Source organism: Amphibalanus amphitrite, unplaced genomic scaffold, assembly GCF_019059575.1.
Source record: "Amphibalanus amphitrite isolate SeventyFive unplaced genomic scaffold, NRLGWU_Aamphi_draft 000062F_arrow, whole genome shotgun sequence".
NCBI classification, from domain to species: Eukaryota; Metazoa; Arthropoda; class Thecostraca; order Balanomorpha; family Balanidae; genus Amphibalanus; species Amphibalanus amphitrite.
This window is the reverse complement of record NW_024881558.1, coordinates 1,067,850-1,088,042: the sequence shown is the minus strand read 5'-3', so window position 1 is coordinate 1,088,042 and position 20,193 is coordinate 1,067,850. Positions and strand designations below refer to the sequence as shown.

The 20,193-nt window shown below is 48.5% G+C and overlaps 1 protein-coding gene across 3 annotated transcripts; it reads right to left on the bottom strand.

Moving 5' to 3' along the window:
* Positions 1-11,896: 11,896 nt before the first annotated feature.
* On the bottom strand, positions 11,897-20,078 carry LOC122378642 (POC1 centriolar protein homolog A-like). Of its 3 annotated transcripts, none has more exons than XM_043359900.1 (7): positions 19,944-20,078; positions 16,809-16,987; positions 16,465-16,576; positions 15,605-15,780; positions 14,992-15,238; positions 13,242-13,454; positions 11,897-12,925 (listed from the first exon to the last, which is right to left on the bottom strand). In XM_043359900.1, the coding sequence occupies exons 2-7, from the start codon at positions 16,976-16,978 to the stop codon at positions 12,578-12,580; spliced, it is 1,266 nt and encodes a 421-aa protein (XP_043215835.1). In that variant the 5' UTR covers positions 16,979-16,987; positions 19,944-20,078; the 3' UTR covers positions 11,897-12,577. The 3 variants fall into 3 exon arrangements, with proteins under 3 accessions (XP_043215835.1, XP_043215833.1, XP_043215832.1); XM_043359898.1 differs by having other exon boundaries at positions 20,035-20,072; XM_043359897.1 differs by having other exon boundaries at positions 19,997-20,061.
* Positions 20,079-20,193: the final 115 nt, after the last annotated feature.

Here is a 20,193-nt window from a genome sequence, read left to right as displayed (position 1 = left end):
AGCACCCTCAGGTCACGAAATCGGTCGAAGTAGGTCATGTTGCATATCATTCGATTCGACAGGTCTTCCTAAGTCCATTGGTGGCTTTCCCGACTCGCTAGCTTAATTTGATCGGGAGTTATTGACGAAAAACTAATATGGCCCTAATGACGTCATAAATGGCGTCACGCAAGGTCAACATTGCCAAAAGACGCATTTAACCTTGCAAGGAGTGCAACAAATCACGATTCTGTGTGCCCGAGATAGTTGGAGATCGTTCCCGGCGCCAGAATAGCAGTTGTCATTTTTCCCCATTGACTTGATGGTGAGGTCACGAAAATGACCTGACCTCATATGACCTTTAGGAAAAATCCGAGATATACAAGCTGTGAGACTAGTACCTAATGTATATTAGATCCTGCAAGTTTCATTTCCCTGTGAAAGCTCCTCTGGCAGTGAGGGCGTTGCGAAGTTGCGACATCTGAAGACCGTGCAGAGGTCCACTTATGACGTCATAGGTCAGTGACCTGACCTGACTGGAAAATGCGGTTGGTGTCAAAAGATCGGGCTTGAATCAAAGATTAGGTATGCCAAGTTTCAGCGCTCTATCTCCAGGGTGTTTGGAGCTATCGCGAACAAACCCTATGGGGGGGGGGGCGGCACCCGCCCCCCTCCCTCCCTCGGCCGGCGAGTAAGAGAGGTAAACATGAACATACCACTGCATGCATTTCTTAGTCCTCTTTTGACAAATAATAGGTAGCCTTGTCAACAGTTGGGATTTCGGATTTTACTGTTTTCATTTCAGCCAGCCGTTTACATAGTTTTTCGTGTTCACCAGTGCCTACATTTCCGTGGGAGAAGGCTTCTCGAGACAGTTAGGTCGATGAGGATATAGAAAATGCTCGCCGTAGCATGCTGGTGGCCTGTGCAGCAAATGTCTCAGCTGTTTGATGTAACTGGGTTGGGTAGTTCTGGCACAGTTGCAAGATTTGGGATCGTAATTATCACTGCAACCCAGGCTGTAGAAATAAATCAAATGATAATTCTTGAGGAGCGGCTACGTTTTAACCATCTGTGTGATGTGGTGCTCTGCAATTTCCTTTCCTCTCCTCTACCCTCATCGACTCATTCCCTCCTCCTCACCCGGAAATTTCCCTGCGGCCACGATGTGATTTCTCGACGATGCGGCTGATGCTATCTTTCAATGTGAAAAGATGGCTCACTTCTCTCAGCAAACTCGGCAAATGCTGTAAACAGGGTGAATGCGAAGCACTTTTCTAAGCAAACTGCAGAAATGTTACAAACAGTGCTTCACAGAGACGGCCACTCATGTCAAATTGATAGCCGCCCAACAGTCATACACAACGCTTTTACGCTGCTCCGCTGTAGCTCAGTGAACTGAATACAAAGTACGAATATGCTGAAAAAATGCGTGCAGAAATATTCAGAGGCAATAGTTGTGAAAGAAAAGGGAATGGGAGGTAAGGATGAGCATATTAGTTCATCCTCACGGGTCACGGTGATGTTTTTCTTCCCCCCCCCCTCCCCGACGAATACTTGCGATAGCTCCCGAACACCCAAAGATAGGTATGATCGTGAAACTCATCACCTTTTAACCCTCGCCGGCACAGGCCATTTTAAGTCCTTCGACGGCACAAGGGGGGGGGGGTACGATCCCCCCTCGTGTTTGGCCCCTGATGGAGCTAGAGCTTCGAGGAAAAAACGAGCGTGTTGCCCGTCACGAGAGGAAGCCAATGATACCCAATTATAAGGTCCTAAGTCATCGGTTGACCTTCCAGATCAGGTCAATGACCCAAAAATTGGTAATATCGGGACCTGTTAGAAAGTCGTAAAGTGTGGCTTCTAACCCTATTCCGGGCGGGGGAGCCTTTAATGCCACCCTTCAGGTTTTTCTTGTGCCATTGCCAAACGCCGCAAGACTGAAAGCCAATACTCGGTGACTTTTCCTAAACATACATTGCGCACATTTTGACAAAAAAAAGTTGCCGGGTCAGGTCAGGTCAGGTCACCAGAGGTGGTTTAGTGACCCCACCTCAGAAACGTTTGCAATCACGCCAGAGGTAGAGTTTTTGATGGATCAATTTCTTCTCTTCAGGTTTTAGTTAGGGTACCAGTATGTACAATTTGTATATCTCAGAATTTTTATATCTGTGACCTGAGGTCAGGCCAGACTCGTGACCTTTACATTGCAAGCCTATGGTAAAATATTGAAACGCTTCCTGTTTCGTGTAAACGAGTCAAACCTACTCAATTCTTTCAGTATGATGGAAGATTATCTCATCTGTGATGATCCTGGTGCCGCTAATTGACAGGGGCACCGGGAAAGGTCATCTGAGGTCATGTGACGTCATAAATCGTTTTTATGTCAATAAATCACGACACGATGGTGCTAAAGACTTGTACGTGGTACCAAACTGCTCGCCTGGTCAAGGTGCGTCGTTTGTTATACAGCATGACCATACCCCACAATCTCATTGATGAATGACCTGACCTTGACCTGGGGTCAAATTTCCAAATGACCTATGAAGGTCATCGCATACTTATTTCGCATCGCCTTGACGAGAGCAACAAAAATGTATTAATTTTATGTCTCTATTTTTCTTAGTTTAAAAGAAATATAGGTAACTAATTCCAAAACATTTTATCGTTGATGACCTCTGGTGACCTCAATATTGACCTGACCTGAAAATGTTTTTTTGTAAAAGTTGTAGATCTTTAAACGACATATCATACGCCGTTTGCCGATTGTCGCTACGATATGTACTTTTGGAGATCTGAGGGGGTCCGAAAAGGCCCCCCCCCCCGCCCAGAGTCGAACCTTTCAGAGCCCACCCGGAATAGGGCTAAGGGGTTTTCCGGGGTGCTGATCACGAATATCGTGTTAGTTTTGATCACAGATGATGTCGTTAAGCGTTTAGACCAGGTCGGGTCAGGTCAGGTCAGGTCAGGTCAACCGGTAGGGGTCGTGACGGGTATTTGTAGTACCTGTCATCCGCCTCTGACAGCTTCCTAACATGTTACGAAGGCACCATAAAGTACTTCGTAAATGTTCAAATGGTTGCTAAATTCGAATTCAGCTCCAAAAACTAGCCTAGAAACATGTAAAACTCGAAAAAGTGAACCGAGGTCACCAAAGGTGAATGACCTGACCTGACCTTCAGGTGACCTTGACACCCACCCTAATGCATGGGAGCAACATCAAATCACATGTTTGAACGTTTGAAACCACGAAAAGCTTGCAAACGCGCGGCTAATGCGAGCCGACATACGCCGAATCGCGATTCCGGCCAACCATGGTCTCGGAAAAGAGGTCACAGGTCAAAGGTCATTTGGGTCAGGGTCATGAAATTTTCAGGGTAGGTGTAAAATTAATCAATGCGAGGGTACTGAAAGCTTCGTCGCGATCAGCCGCTTTTTACGTGAGTTATTCGCGAAAAACCTTAGGGGGGTTGCATCAACGCCCCCCCCCCCTGTGACGGCGAGGGAAAGCCATTTGCATAAATACTCTTGCATGAACTTGACGCCTGGGCAGCCTCAAATTGTTACATGAACCACAAATTGCGACCTAATAATTCTGAAAATACTTCACAACATTCTTGAATTTGGTAAATAAAATAAACAAAAGTGCAAAGTTTAAGGTCAGTTTTGAACGTGATCTTGTCATTGAGCACATTATCGGACTCCTCAGAACGTCTTCTTTGGTTTTCAATCAGTTTTACTCGATTTTGTGCATCCTGCCATTCTCTGGAACACATAGTTTGAGATTATTTCGTATGTCCCGGTTTTACCTTTGACCTTAACCTCTGACCTTGTAAATTAACCTGAGGTCAAAAACTGCAGATGTTGTAGAATTTTCTCTTTGAGACCTTTCTTTTGGTACCACTTTTATTTTCGTAAATTCTCTATTTGCGGAATGAGACGATGGCGAAAAACACCCCCGGCCCACGTACTGTGGTTGGGATTGCTTTCCCGGACGCAGCCGGGTTAATAAATGCGATGATACCCATCCCTTCACCCGTCATTGAACATAAGCATTAGTGGACGAGGAAGGACCGCCTACCGGGCAACGATACACTCGATATATTTTTTCGTTGTAGAGTTCGTTAAGCCCTGAGCTAAATGTTCGCCTGGCAACTTGATGGTGAACTGAAACAAATGATGAGCTCCTCCATTGAGCATCTCGGTGCGTAAAAAAATCCTGATTTTTACAAATCGCTGTTACTTTCTGGTTTCCCTAATCCTGAATGGAATCGAATTCGAAATTAAAACAGTTCTTAGCACATTTTAGCCATTCAGGCAGGTAGCAAGGACTTGTTCTTTCCACCTGGCAGATCTAAAAAGGCGGTCTTGGACGCTGCGGGATGCATACCCCAACAAGTATTCTCCAAATTCCAAAAACTCCTCGGATTTCGATTCTTTACGAATTTTAAACACTTTTGTGCAGTTTAAAACAGACGTCACCTGATAAAAGATGTTTTGTTTTCTTTTTCTAAGAAAAAACGTGAAATTTCGTCAATTTCGGGCGCCGCGGGGCGGGGTAGGTATTTCCCCTAAATGCCCCCCCCCCCCTCTGGATCCGCCAGTGGTTCTATCAGAATGATATTGACATGTTTTCTCGTCGCCGATACCATGTCGGATAGCACTACGAAGATGGGTAATGGGTACAGAGCTAGTTCGTTTAGGAAGCTCTGATCGATTAAGAGAGTTAAGTATGTATACTGGGTTTCCGTGACTTGGCTCCGAGCCAGCCAAGTGATATCACTATAGATCAGCTCTGTCCCTAGAGCCAATCTCGCCGCCAATCTCGTCCGTCCCCTTCCATTGACACGTTTCTGTTCGGACATCGTGCGATGGCTCATTATGTTGATGGGAACATTTTACAGATACCTATCATTTCAAAAATAATTTGCAAACTGTGCTGACATAATTATCGATTTAGTGTTGTTTCTTGGTGCAAATGATAAAGCGATTAGCAAACATAGGCAATACCTTGAACATATTTGTTTAATAAAAAAGCAAGAGACTTAGTTCGTGTGTCCGGATATACACATTGCGTATAGATAATCATTTTCTTAAGAAGGAGGCAGGACAATGGACATGGATTGTGGAGTCGTATTCTTTTCACTTTAGCCATGTCCTGCTTTTCTGTATCCACTTACAAAAAGAAAATGTTTTATTGGTGCTGGCTACCACATATAACTAAATTAGGATTTTTCCTTATCCTGCCTGCATCATTTTTCCTTATCCTGCCTACATCATTTTTTCTCCTCTGCTCTCTCTCTCTCCCTCTCTCTCTCTCTCTCTCCCCTCTCTCTATCTCTGTCTCTCCCTCTCTCTCTCTCTCTCTCTCTCTCTCTCTCTCTCTCTCTCCTCTGTACGTTATATGAGAGGGACACGCCTCTGGTTCCCACTCTCTCCCCCGTCGGCCGGCCGGCCGGTCGGCGGCGGGCCGGACCGGACCGGCGCGGCGGACGGGCCGCTAAATTTGGCCCCCGGACCGCCGAGACCGGGAACAATGAGCACCGCTGTGCCAAGCGCACCGCCTGACAATAGCTATAGTGGCCGCACCGCGCCGGTGTGGTGGAGGTGGCACACTCGGAGCCAAGGCCGGTCTGACCCCTCCGTCCACCTGTGTCCCCTCCCCTCCCCCTCTCCACAGTGCCCCGTCGAAGGTGGACGACTGTCAGTGCCGCCGCCGCCGCCGCCTGAACTGCTAGGCTGAACCGCAGCGCACTAAGCGTCCGCCTGGACTGGTATACTGTGCCGGAGCGCAGTAGGTTCTGCTCTGGCCGGCCGCCTGATGTGCCTGGGACAGTGGTTGGAAATTAAAATTAAACGATTAAATCAATACGAACAATAAGATAATAGGGCTTTACTCATACATAGATAGATCTGCTAAAAACACTCCACATTTTATCATTTCTTCCTCAGGTTGTTTCTGTTCCACACGCATTCATCCCCTTCATATAGACGCGTCATGATGCCACAATTATGGAACGTATATTCTAACTGAAAATCAAAATGTGGGTAATGGGTATGGACTAAACCTAGAAGTTTTTATAACGATTGTCACATACCTAATATTCCGTCCGTGGGCATTCCGTAAGTCTCCAATGACCGATGTCCTTCAATTTTCGGCCTCTGGCACAGTACCAAGAAAGTATACGGCACATGATATCTAAAAATGGTGAGCTATAGTTAGAGATGAAACAATGCATTTGGGCGTCGTATTGTATAAGAGCGGTGGCCATTCACTGTCAGTTGTGTCTTTCGCTAATTTCAGTTCAGTTCTTCGCTAAAACTTGTAGCTACATATAACTATCGTAGGTTTATTTCTATATTTAACTCTATAACGAAACGGATTATAATACTTTTAGTGCTTTGAAATAAAGTTTGCATTAAGCACCACTACAATACCGAATTGGATGTGGTATTGTGACAACCATTCTCCTAAAGGGCGCTTGGTGTCGAACATTACTGTCATCGGGTACATACACGAGCTGACGTTTCGTAAAGGCAGCATAAAGTTATCATGACATCTCTGACCTAGACCACTATAATCTTTCGATTTTGTTTATTTCTGAACGCTGCACTTTCAAGAACGCAGCTGTGAGGAGGTGCAATGTTACTCGGTCACCTTGACACACAATGCGTGGTTGTGTGCGTGTGTCAGCTCGCGCGGGCGCATTCCCAACCCAGAGGCCCTGTTTGTGCCGCTCTCGAAGCATCGGCGCGGCGGCATCGCGGGCGTAGCATGAATTCCCCGGGCGCGCTCTGTGCCAAGTGACAATGGCGGCGCGTTTGGCGCGGTCGCGGCGCGGCCGCCGGCCGCTGACAGTCACCGGCGTGACGAGGTTGCATACCGGGCCCGAATCTGATCCGGTAATGACGGGCCGATCATCGGCGCCGCCACCGCTCGCCGGAGGACAGCGAGGTCGGCCCCGCCCCGCGCCCATCGCTCAGCAGCAGCGGGCCGCCCGTGACGGAGCACTGCCACGCTGATGGGGAGGCGGATCTGCGCCGCTCCCACCCAGACCAGAGGGAGACGGACTCCAGCCGACCCATCAGGGGATGACCTGCAGCGAGCGTCAGTCGGTGAGCCAGCCCGGCCGGAGGGGCGGATGGCTGTCACTGTCAGGCCCGTCACAATGCCCGCCGCTGGGTCTGAGAGGGAGCGCTGTCACCGCGACCGGGGCAGTGCCAGCGGCCAGCCCGCCGAGCGGCCGTCGGTCGGCAACCAGCAGGCCGGGGGCGGCCGCCAAATGGCCGCTCCCCGGCCGACTCGGGGCGACACGAGGCCCATCTCCGGCGACAGGCGCGTCCCATCCGGCCGGCGCGCCGCCCACGTCGCAGTCGGGGTGCTCTACGGCCGCTGTCACCAGCGCGTCGGACGGCTGGCCGGTCGGCCGGCGCGCGCGGCGCCCGCCCCACCCCCGGGCGCCGGCCGCGGTCAGGTGAGCCGGCGGGGACGGTGGCCCTGGGTGCGGTCCCCCGGCTGGCACCGTCTCCTGGCCGGTCGGCGGCCGCCGCAGACGACTGGTCCCTGAGCGCGGGGACAGGCTGCCGAGTCCGGTGCCAGGTCACTGAGGCGTCATCTCGTGTGTCAGCTCACAGGGCGTCTCCGGACCGGTGACCTTGGCGGGCGCGCCTATAATGGTCACCTCGCAGAACTCGAGGGAGGCATTACGGAGGAGGGTGGCAGCATAAAACTCCGCTCAGATGTTTAAATTATGACACCGTCAAGGAAAATAGTTCAAAACGGTTTACTGTTTGCTGAATGCAAGGCATTTAAATCGTTTAATTGTTTTTGAATGACCTCCTTACAAAAGTATACTTTTCATTCATGTACTTTTTGTTTTAGATTAATTTTCGGCCACGGGCCATGATCACATCAAAGCGTTTCGAAACAAACACAAATTTGATTGTGTTGTAGAGTGATGCATTAAGTGCTACCTTAGGCTAAGCAAAAGCTAATTAATAACTCGCATGAAGTAAAAACCCGTCTTCGCTGCGTGCATCTAGAGATCAGAAATTTGGAAGCCCAGCATCCTCACCGCTTCACTAACTTCGTGGCACTATTTTTAGCCGAGGCGGTTTCCTTTGGTCGTTATCCATCCGAAGAAGTTGGTCATCAAACGAGAAGAGCCACTTCTCTCAAATGTCGAGCACCAGGTCCAGGTCAGTCTCCGACAACTTGCCTCCTCTCTTCTCTGGCGCGTCAGATCTACAAAGTCACCGGTGCCGCCACTTCAGAACTCTTCGAGGAATCGCTTTGGCTGGCGGGCCGACGCCGGTGCCGATTGAGGTAGGCAGGGGTGGCTTGATGTCAGAAAAGGAGCCACACCCCAGCACACCCCTTTAAAATGTATCTTTCTGAGAATCTTACTTTGGTATGACTGATGACACCACAGGTTATCCTTACTCCTTACTTATAATATCCTTACTCCTTAGCAAAATGATGCAGGGTCTTCTTAGGTAATTTGCACTTTACCGATATAACGCCTCATATGATTTGTCAGTAGCAGAACGGTTGTACATACCGGGTGGCCCAATAAAAACGTTCCGAACTTTAAAGCCGTACCATTTTATCGAAAATACATCACATTCCGATTTTCGAAATATTGCAGCCCGTTGCCAGTGCCCAGTACCACTATTATTCCTTAGTAGACAGTTGCATGATCAATCTATCATCCTGCATATGTTTGGCCCCCCTGCTTTCACTTGAGCACGTTTCCCTTCTGTAAGTCACTTGCCAGAATTCAGATCTCGTTTACTGATTTAGGTACCTCATTTTTGCATAGTCGAACTCGGATTTAAAAATCTAAATATTATCAGCATATGCAAAACTGATGATGGGTGGTTATTACAAACTGGTTATGACAACTCTGCATTACATTTTTGACATAAGGTGTCAAGAAAGCCCACCCATTTCGTCATGAAGAGTAGAGAGTCATTACTTAGCGCAGTAATAGTCAACATGCCTAATAATGTCTTAGTTCAATCATCAATAAAGAACTACCGGTGTTTGAAACATTTAGATAAGTATATAACTACAGTACCTAAAAAGCTTAACCATTATGAGGTATATGTAAATGTTGTACAGAACTAGCAATCGTCACAAGTCTTCTAAAAGCAGTACTTATATTTCATATATTTTCTTGGACGGTCATGCTCGCATGACCGTATAAAGGAACTTGAAATGTGTGAATAAAACTCTGAATTGTCGCAATGTAATGCTTAGAATACTTTACCAAGAGCCCCAGTTAATTTACAGCGGACGTTTGTCGCCATCATGCAGATCAAACGGTGCGGCGCGGGGAACTGCCGCCGGTATCCCTCTGGCGTGACGGGGCCTGGCAGCCGGCTGCGCTCCTGAACTCGCTCCTGAGCCCGCACTGCCGTGACGTTCGGCTCACTGAACGCGATCCGCCGGCCGCCGCGTGTCACATAGGCGGTGTATACTCGTATATACTCGTAATGCCGAACGTGCATCGTTGGCTCTAACCAGGCTCTAAACTGCATGGAGACTTCGGCACCCATCGGGGGGGGGGGAGTATCACAGGCCTTGGTTATCACTTTAATTGGGTCACGACGTGCCGCATGGTAATTGAGACTGCTGAAGACCATGCTCGAATTAACGAAGTACTGCAACACACATGGCTTATGACAGTACCCAGAGACATCAAATGCAATCAACCATATGCAGATAATCAGAAATGTTTGCGCGGATAACAAAATGAGCAATGAGCACACACACAATGCATTGGACTGGTTTATCAAATACATGGTAATTTCTCTCTTGTTCTTATAGATGTATAGGAATACTTTTTTGTTCACCCCACCAGCCATTGTCCTTCACGGCCGAAATAAGCCTAATCAAGCGTATTTGCTTATCTAGGGCCAGGCTTTCACACGGTGGATTCCTGCTGTGACACGGAGCAGGACAAACCGAGGGAGTGTGCGCGACGGAGCGGCTGGCGGCCACTCGCCGAGAGGAAAAAACGACAATAACCGACACGAACCACGGTCACCGAGACCTTGCTTTTGGTCATGCTACACAATTCATTGGTGCAGAACAAAGTTTATCTGGTAGGTCTTTTGAAGTGCAACGGTGAACAATGTCTCTATGAGTACCGTTTCCGCAGCATTAGTTGGAAGTCTCCACGGCCGTGTGACAAGTTTGTGTCGATTTTTCTACCCTCTGGCAGCGGCGCGGCCGAGGCGGGCGCGCGGCATGGCACACTGGCCTCGGCCGGCGGCCGGCCGTGCCAAGAGCGGACGGCCGTCGCCGCGCAGCTATTTCTGCCCGAGCCACAAGTGGGCCAGTGCGTCAGGCAATTGTCGCCGCCGCCCGCCGGCCGGTCGGTGTCATCTGCCCCTCGGCCGGACCGCGCCGCCGAGACGGAGCACTGCCGACACCGCCCCTCCCCCCCCCCCTGCGAGTGCCCCGGCGCCATGATCGGCACAAAAAGTCCACCGAATCTAATAGCAAGAAAAAGTTACCCTGTAATAATATATGTCCGTGGTCACCGCTCATCGTAACCAGAGCATCTGAGTTCCGACATCGGGTTATTCCTATTTTCATTTCGCATAGCAGCTGCTTTTACTTTTAGACAGGTTAGGTACCTACAAGGTACCTACACTTAGATGCTTGCGAGAAAAACATTTTGTTTATCACCATTATCATCATTTTCGGCATTGTCTGATCAAAACAAGGTGCACAAAGGCCGCAATGTTGCCTTTTTATCTCGAAGAACCATGAATAACTTTGGTACACCAACCTCGCCCAAACACATGCGTTTTTCGCGAAAAGCAGTAAGTATCGTTCACTAGACACTGCTTCCAGGTACATCATAATGTCATTAAACCGACAAACTACGCCATAGTTTTCTAAAAGGCTACACAGATTTCGAAAAAGAAAAGGTAAGGTAAAGCGATTATCTAACGCCTAATAGATGCTGTGCCGCATTACATTGAACGCAAAATAAGCAGGTATATCATAGTCTTACCGCTGGATGTTAGCGATATCTAGCGCCTGAAACAAGCTGTGCCGCAATACAAGTGGTGCAAGACCACGCAGTTTTTAGCCTTGCCGCTAGATGGCAGAGAATCTAGCGCCTGATGCATGCTGTGCCGCAATGCATCACAAAGCCGAGTAGTTCATAAGCTTGCCGCTAGATGGCAGACATCTAACGCCTGATGCATGCTGTGCCGCAATACACCACAGAACCAGGTAGCTCATAGCCTTGCCGCTAGATGGCAGAGACATCTAACACCCGATGCATACTGTGCCGCAATACATTTGGCGCATACAAGACTACCTTATTAATAGGTGCATAGACCATAGTTTGGCCTATTTAAAAGCGTACCTGATTCTCGGTACTAGCGAGCGCTTCATCATTGTTTGATACCGTACCATGATCAGAATGCTGAGTAGTTACGCACGATTTGCCGTTTTTTGTTCTTGACTCATTCAATTATTCAGTTTGAGGGCTTACTCGCCGATGTAGCTGCCAAGCCCATGAGCCACTATGTGAGACCTGTTCCACAGAGGTGACTGCTCTCACAATCTCTATGAAAGCGTACGAATCAGCACGGTTGGTCCGACCGACTATGGCACTGGATGACGAAAATGCTGCGGCTGAACAATGCACATGGTCATTATTCGAGCTCACCCAGCCGATTAGCTAGGTTAACGCTTCTGGAAACAGCAGAAAAGCACTCGATATTAAAGTGGGTGGGGAGATCCCAGACCAAATATGACTGAACGCAGTCATGTCAAACGAAGGATGGTGTTGATGTGTGCGACGATGATACTGCGTATATTCGCGTTATGAGTGTCATGCATCCACTTCAGATACTCTCATCAAAACAAACCCAAGGAAAGATTAGCAGATCCAACGCACATGTATTTAGTCTATTTAGTGGTCCCGAGTTTCCATGAAACGTCAGTGAATGCGACATACGAGACATGTTCGTTCAAATTCATGGAATGACATATCGGTCATGGAAACAGCTATATACACGATAATGAACGTTAAGTGGAGACAGAAGCGAAGCAAGAAAACAATCGCAATGAAACTATTCTAAATGGGTGAGGAAGAAAGATGAAGGAAGACATTGATTCACCATCACCTAACCGCAATTTTCATGCTGAAATATTAAAACAGTGAAATGTTCCAACAGTCATGACACGATTAAAATTATGCCGTCACGAAACGAGCATTATGTTGACTGCCGAGAATCTCACATAGCGATTAACACTTTTCGTGGGCACATGTTCGCTCAGTGTCGCGACACGTTACGATATTCATACAGATTACGCTCGACCGAGAGCGTCCTCTGTCACCCGGTTGAGCCGAAGCCCGGCCGTGGCTACAGCCTGGCTTCGAAAGTCAGCTGTTGCAATCAGATGAACTTTTGAGCCCAACTCCGGATGCCATCAGTTATCTCGATATGCTGCAGTCTAACTGGGCACAATATTAGATACCCCCAGGCACCAGTGACAAATGGCCAGCCGGCTGGTCAGGACAGACGGCGCGCAAAGACAGACGGGGTGACGGACGGTGACGCCGAGCTACTCCTTCCTTCCGTCCACCTCACAGAGCTTATCCTCGGCCAGTTTGAGTCGCTCCTCCATCAGCAGCACGGTCTGTGTGACCAGCTCCATTTGCTGCATCAGACCGGAGACCATGGACCTGATCTCTGCCATCTCACCACCACCACTGGCACCGCCAGCACCGGCGCCGGCGCTGGGGCGTCCGCCGCGCGCCGCCGGCGGGCCCGTCGTGTCGCTCTCCGACTCGGCAGGCAGCTCCTCGTCGCGTCGCTCATCGGCCAGCTGCGAGCAGTCGACGTCCGGCCGGCGACTCTCGGTGCCCGTCTCCAGCTTGGGGATCACGTTCCCGCTGCTGGAGGCCGTCATCTGACCGGAGGAGTGACCGGTCACAACTGGGCCGGCGTGACTGACGAGGGGTACTCAAAGCCGGCCATGACCGGGCCGGATATCAGGTCCCAAGTGACAGAACCACGATAATATTGTAATATTTTGAGGAAAAATTATACACGAAGGCTGATTGTAAACGAGGTTAAGCTATCACACTAAAACGTGACGCAAATAATTCATGTAAAAATCCCAAGTCCGTGCTCTTATCGCTCCCATTACAAATATGTAAAATTAATGTCTAGGGACACATCAGCCCCGTCCTCGGCCGGTGGCCCTCCGTTCCCTGTGACCTCACCTCTCGGTCGAAGTTGGTGCGCCACACAAACAGCTGCTCGTCTGTTCCTCCCGAGGCAAAGTGGTGTCCGTCTCGCGCGAACGCGGCGGCCGTCACCGGCCCGCGGTGGCCGTGTAGAGTGTAGTACGGCCGGCCCTCGAGCAGATCAAACACACGCAGAGTGCCGTCGTGCGAGGCAGACAGCAGGAAGTTTCCAGACGGGTGGAAGGAGACCTGCGAGAAGGTGGGACGCTCGGCTCAGTAGGGCTGGTACAGGTTCCAGCAGGGATAGTGCTGAGTTGATGAGAACAGAAAGGGAGAACGAGGAGGAAGAGTTCGGCTTGGGATGCAGCTCAGCGACAATTTGCAGCTTGCAATATATGTAGTAACTAGTAATACACTGTTAGGTGCGTACTTCTCTAATATTTTTTACGTAAAATAATGGTTGATAATCTAAAAATAACGTGTAATGCGATTAAAAGGAAAAGCTGCGTGCAATCGTCACTCCCAAAAGATGTACAATTTAGTAAATGAAAATATATTGCAGTAGAATCGATAAAATAAAGTATTGATCGGAATCCAACAAAATGAAAAAGGCAAGAAAAAGCAAGGCCGTATCTGGGCCGTATAACGCCTAACGCCTAAACTGCCTAACTGCGCCGGCCTCGAGAGTTAATTATCAGTGCACCTGTATGGAGAAACAGGTATCATGATACCTCATTTGCTTGTCTCTTTAACGGTTGGGGGACTGCACTGTGAGTGTATCATGAGGCAATCTACAAACTCGACAGATTTTAACCTGCCCGGGCAGCTCTGTGGGAGTGTCTGTCTTGTGGCCCGACCGGCGACCGGTCGCGGCGGTGAGAGACTGTTTCTAACAGACTTCGGCGCTCGCTCTCTGCTCCTGACAGAAATATGGCCTGCGGTCAGTGACAGCGATCGTTTTACAGCCAAGATGAAGTCTGTGTGAGGGTTGGAACAGGTCCGGCAAAAGTTTTCTGAGAAATAGGGCCGCTTTTATTACTTTTACCTGATCAAACGGATGTGTTCAATCGCCATAATACGAAAAATATATCGACTATGAGCTATTGGCCGTTTTGTTTGCACTCGTCAAGCTCGTTAAGCTTATGAAATCCGCCGTCGGATATTTTCGTCCTTAGCTGGTAACTCACGAATTTCATCTTTAGGGACTTCCTTATCGAACTTTGCGAATAGTGATCTAATGCTGAGTTAGAGTTTCTGCTGCTCATCTCTCTATCTCAATCTTCGAGATAATCGAAGTGGCCATTCCACATCACCATGCTAAAGTGATCAGTGATCAGTGATCCGCCCAATTTTGTTGTGTACACGGAATCCACAATCGGGTGCGAGGTAAGAGCCTGCGCAACAAGCTCTGCCTTGGATATAAGATTAGAACATAGCAAATTAAGAACAATCGAGCGTAATTTGAATGGAGCAAATTTAGAACATTTGAACGTAATTTAACAACAAAAATATAACCCCGTTCACCGTACGGGCTCCGACCTTACTCTTTTCCATCAGCACCGCTACCCTTCAGTCACATCCATCGTGATACTGGATCTGTTCGGTTGATTATTCGCTCGATCGATTACGACCACTAACCTTATTCACAGTTGCCGGTAGTGCTACAGCTGACTGCGATAGCCGACCTTATTCACGGGACGTGCCGAGTGCATGGCATAGTGCTGCAGCATTCTGCGATAACTAACCTTACTGACGGGCGCCGGTAGCGCAGACTGCGATAACTAACCTTATTGACTGGCGCCGAGTGCATGGCGTAGTGCTGCAGCAGGCTGCGCGAGCGCACGTCGTACACCTTGACGGCGTTGTCGGAGCCGGCGGCGGCCACGCACATGCCATCCGGGTGGAAGGCCACGTGGTGCGAAAAGCCCTTGGCCTCGTGGAACGTGTGCACGCAGCACTGAGTGCGCGTGTCCCAGACGCGCACGGTGCGGTCGTCAGAGGCGGAGGCCAGCAGCCGGCCGTCCGGCGAAAACCTGCCAGGGAGCGACAGCGGGGATTGTCAGAGGAGAGAATATCACGGTGGAATGACACGGGGAACGCTGAAGAAATATGACCGTAAACCAACCATTGACCTATAATAAGTACTATTATACTTATTATAGGTCAATGAAACCGACACAATCGTCGGAGGAATGAGAGCAAGGACTGAGGCTCTCAACCACTGTATTTAATGTTATGCCGCTGCTAAGTGTTACACAAATGTCGGATGTATAGTCGCTGATTAGGTCGCAAATGTTGTGAGACAAAACCGTTTCCTCACTCCTAAACAATTATTTCCTTGTATGCAGAGAAAACATTCTTCAAATACTTGCACGAAGACAGGCCGGAGAAACACTCACCGGACGCAGCGGACCCAGTTCTTGTGTTCGGTGAGCGAGAACTGAAACTTGTGCCGGTTCACCACCCACAGTTTGATGGCCTTGTCGTCGGAGCCGGTCACCAGCTGCTGGCCGTCCGGAGAGAAGTGCACGCTCCGCACGGTGCCCATGTGCGCCTTGAACGTCTCAGACTCACCCTGCCGGCGGCCGCGGATCGGTTGGCGGACGGTGGCATCATTTTATATCCAGATGCGAACGGGAAACGTGACTGACAGAGGCGGACGAGTACCGCGGTAAAGTAGCGAGTACGGACGGGCAGCAGGACACATTCAGAGACAGCTGGGCGTTACAGCGCAGGAATGCGCAGGAGCGGTAATCAAAACATTAGAAATGGTTATAATGTCAGGGCAGTGCACAGTGGCACATGTCCAGACGAATGCATGGGACCGGTAATTGGAACATGAGAGATGCCACAGTAGAGGGCAGCACATAGGCACCACATAGGCAGCAAAATTATCACAACAGGGAAGGGAGACGATCACGACCTGCGTGACACGTCCCAGCGAGCGGGTCCTCACTAGAGGTGGCAAAATGTGGACCCGAGGACCCGGTCCGAAGAACCAGTCTGGACCCATATGGGTCCAGACCGGTTCCTGGAAATTTTCTGACGGGCCCAACCGGGTCTTACCACAAACTATACATATTGCACACTACACATTATTGCAAAATATGAAGTGAATGTTTCTTTGCACACATTATCTCATGAGTATTCCCAGCGGGAAATGAGCTGTTTTGTTTTAACTGGTTCCAGAAATGTCCAGCCGGGTCTGGTTCGAGTCTGGTTCCCAAAATTTTCATCTTTTGCCACCTCTAGTCCTCACCTTAATGGCCGGCACCCACAGACGGATGGTGCGGTCTCGGGAACCGGAGGCGATCAGCTGTCCCGACGGCGAGAACTGCACGTCGAGCACCGGCTCCTTGTGACCCATCAGCCTGGTGGAAAGGTCGATGTTAGTGAAAACATAGGAGACATATCCAAGACAATGAAAGTCAGAAGAACATACAGGACTAGTTCAGGACTAGTCAATGTAAAATTGAATAGCATAGATCAGATAGGCTTTGGAATACAAAATAATTTTAATTGAAGTATAAAAATGAGGCAAGCATCAAATGAATGTTGAAGACCGTCAAAGCTCAGCTTCAAGCACAGTGCTGTCATCCTGACCTGAACGCCCTCTGCTGCTGCTCATAGTTCCATAGCATTATCGAGGCATCCAGGCTGGAGGAGACCACCTGACATGTGCTCGGATGGAAGTCCACCGCTGTCACTGTGTCTCTGTGGCCATGGAAGTTCCTCTCCAGGACTGGGTCCTCTTCCACACATGTATTACTCATTTTGGCAATCTGTAAGATAAACATGCAAATGAGTCCGTCATGACACACCAATATCCCCTTCACATTGGCATAACTCAGTTTGGCTTCAGGTTAGAAGAGCACCTGAACTGAAGGAACACCTAAAGGAAGCAGGGCTGCAGAGGGATGGATTTTATGGTGAGTCCGACGCCGACTCCGGCTTCAAAAATCGACTCCGAATCCGACTCCGGACGATTCTATTAAAATCCATATCATGATATTGGAGTTCATAGGTAATGACTCATGGAGATGTTTTATCTTAGCTGAAACGATCCCTCGTGCGTTCCAAGGCTTTGCGTTGCAAATATGCATTAAAAATAGAATGTAGAATTAAAAAGCAGGTTCTGGGTAAACCACCGTCTCCTGCTTCATTCGGCATTCGCTGAAAACGTTCGTCAGCAAAATGGCCCTTTTTCGACAAAATCTAATTTCGAGCGCACTTTCGTCAATCAAACAGGTGCAGTGCATGACGTTGAGCTATGCAGCGTTAACTCCGACTCCGGAGTCAGAGTCGGTGATATTTTGGCAACTCCGACTCCGACTCTGGGCAGAACTGTCGACTCCGACCGACTCCAACTCCGACTCCGACTCCGCAGCCCTGCTTTTTTCGACAAATTTAGTTTTGAGCGTGGTATCGTCAATCAAACAGATGCAGTGCATGACGCTGAGCCATGCAGCGTTAACTCCGACTCCGGAGTCGGAGTCGGTACGATTTTGGCGACTCCGATTCCGACTCCGGGCAGAACTGTCGACTCTGACCGACTCCAACTCCGACTCCGCAGCCCTGGAAGGAAGAACCTCACAGGCTGGAACCTCAGTCCAAGTCACTCCAGGTTCAGAGTCAGGTTCCTGATGTACAGCCCTCGTCTGTGTGATAGGTAGGTACGCCTTGGTAGGTACTATTTTTCGACAAAACTGGACCTGGTAGTACCTCAGCCCTTGAGACTAAATTGTTGGTCAGTGTCCAGTGATCACTCAGATGTCACAACACCAAGACATGCGACTTGCGAGGCCACAACCCTAAAATTAGGCTCATCATCATATACTCTTTCCACCCAATTAACCCGCGCCCCACTGGGGGGGGGGGCTATTTATAGCCCCCCCTCCCGTTTTTCTGCAATAACTTCCAAACCACTTGACGGATCGACGCCAAACTTTCAGTACCTTCGGCTGCATCAATTTGACACCTTGTGTCAAAATTTGAACTTCGTAGCTACCATAGGTCGGCCGGAAATGACGTCAGAGTGACGTCATGTTCGTCCGATTTCGACGCAAAACATTGAACCACGGCAATCGCTCCCAAGAGCTCAGTTTTTAAGCTAGATCCAATTTCTTTGCATGAAAGAACTCAGAATTGACCGCGCTATCAAACTGCTATCTCGGATTTTCAAAATTTTGAAAATTTCGAAAATTTTATATAATAATATTCAAAATTTGTATTTTTATATTTTTTTCAAAAAGTTTTTGACTTTTCGAAAAAACCAGAATATATGTGACAGAACGCATGATTATGACTAACTCTAGCAAGTTTTAGCTAAATATCTTCAAAAATGGCCAAGTTATACGCATTATTGCAAAAAATTCACAATTATTAATTTTTCAAATCAATTTTTCAGTACGTATTTGGCATCGTACACCAATATAAATGGCACCATCGTGTTCCTGAGCTCAAACTGCATCCAATAGACACCTTTTTTGTTGAAAAATTTCAACTTCAAAATTTGACCTTCTTTGACCTGAAAGTGACCTGACCTAAGCTAAATTCGACTCAAAATGACCTCGAATGACATAGACGACATCAAATTCGAAATCTATGGCCTAAATGGACCATAAAACATGTGTCACGTGACCGACGCATGATATAATATTTTCGTGACCTGTGATGACCTGACCCTGACCTGAAAATCAAAGTACAAGTTTGGTACCCTCAAGGTATCTAGAGCATCTGTTCACGAGTGTGGAAACCAAAAATGAGCCTGATCTGACTTGTAAGACGGCGGCCAGAGCCCAAAATGTGAACAAGCCAAAGTGCTAATAATTTTTACTTTGACCTGACCTGTGACGTCATCGGTGACCTCGAGGTCAATGAAATTAGGTTTCGCTCGACAGTTTTTCCGGGGCTATCAGACGCCGTTTGAATTTTGACGATCGGCCCAGTAGTTTCGGAGTTAGGAGGGGGGGCTATGAATAGCCCCCCCCCCCCCAGTAGGGCGTGTTATACACAGACCCCAGTGGGGCGCGGGTTAAGTGGCAATTCAAAAATTACTTGCACCTGAAACAAACTTTCTCAGTTTGCTGCCACACTGGAGGGCTATTCACGGGCCCTGTGTGCGGTACGATCGCACACAGGCTCTAAGCTCTGCCCACTGCACCCTACGTCATCCTTCCGTTACCGCATACAGCGTGAATTAAATTAAAATGAGTGAATTAAATGAGAATTAAATGAGTCGGTCGGAACCGGCCACAGGGGACCGTCCACCGCACACAGCTGTGATGTTATAACCGCCTACCCATCCCCTACCGGCCCTACCCCCACGCCGGCTGCGCAGACCGCACTCTGCAGTTTGCGGTGCCCGTGAAAAGCCTTGGGTGTATAATGATTTGTTTAATAATATGCCAGACCAAAGAGTGGAGCATCACAAGTCTGCTGGTTGAGTCCAGATCAACTGGTACCATAGCCCTGGAGTTATTCTTAATTTTGAAAAAATAGCCACCACACAGCAACACGAAGGCTGTATATTAATAATTGGTGAGAGCAGTCGTAGGAATGGCCGGGTGTTGTGGGTAGCCAAAACTCAATCCTCAAAAAATATCCTAAAAAGCATGTTAATAGAAAGGACCACAGCATTAATGATGAGTGTATCTGCAACGGTTCTTGAAAATGATGTGCTTTTCGTGCACCCGAATTTGAATGATAATAACAAAATAAGGCAGCAGAGATGCTTACTATTTTATGCTACCCAGCAGTAACAAAGAGATTCGTATTATGAGCCACTTTACCCTTTGAAATTAAAATAATCAACAAAAAAATCACCCACAGCGACAAGAAACTGCGCCAAAAAGCATCCGTGTTGTTTGTAATGAGCGGGCTTCAAGACCGATCAAGTGGCAAGTTCCAGTTGGATAATGATATGACGTCATTAATTTTTCAGAATTTCAACAAGAAATTACACAAAATAACATTCTTGTTTTATTTT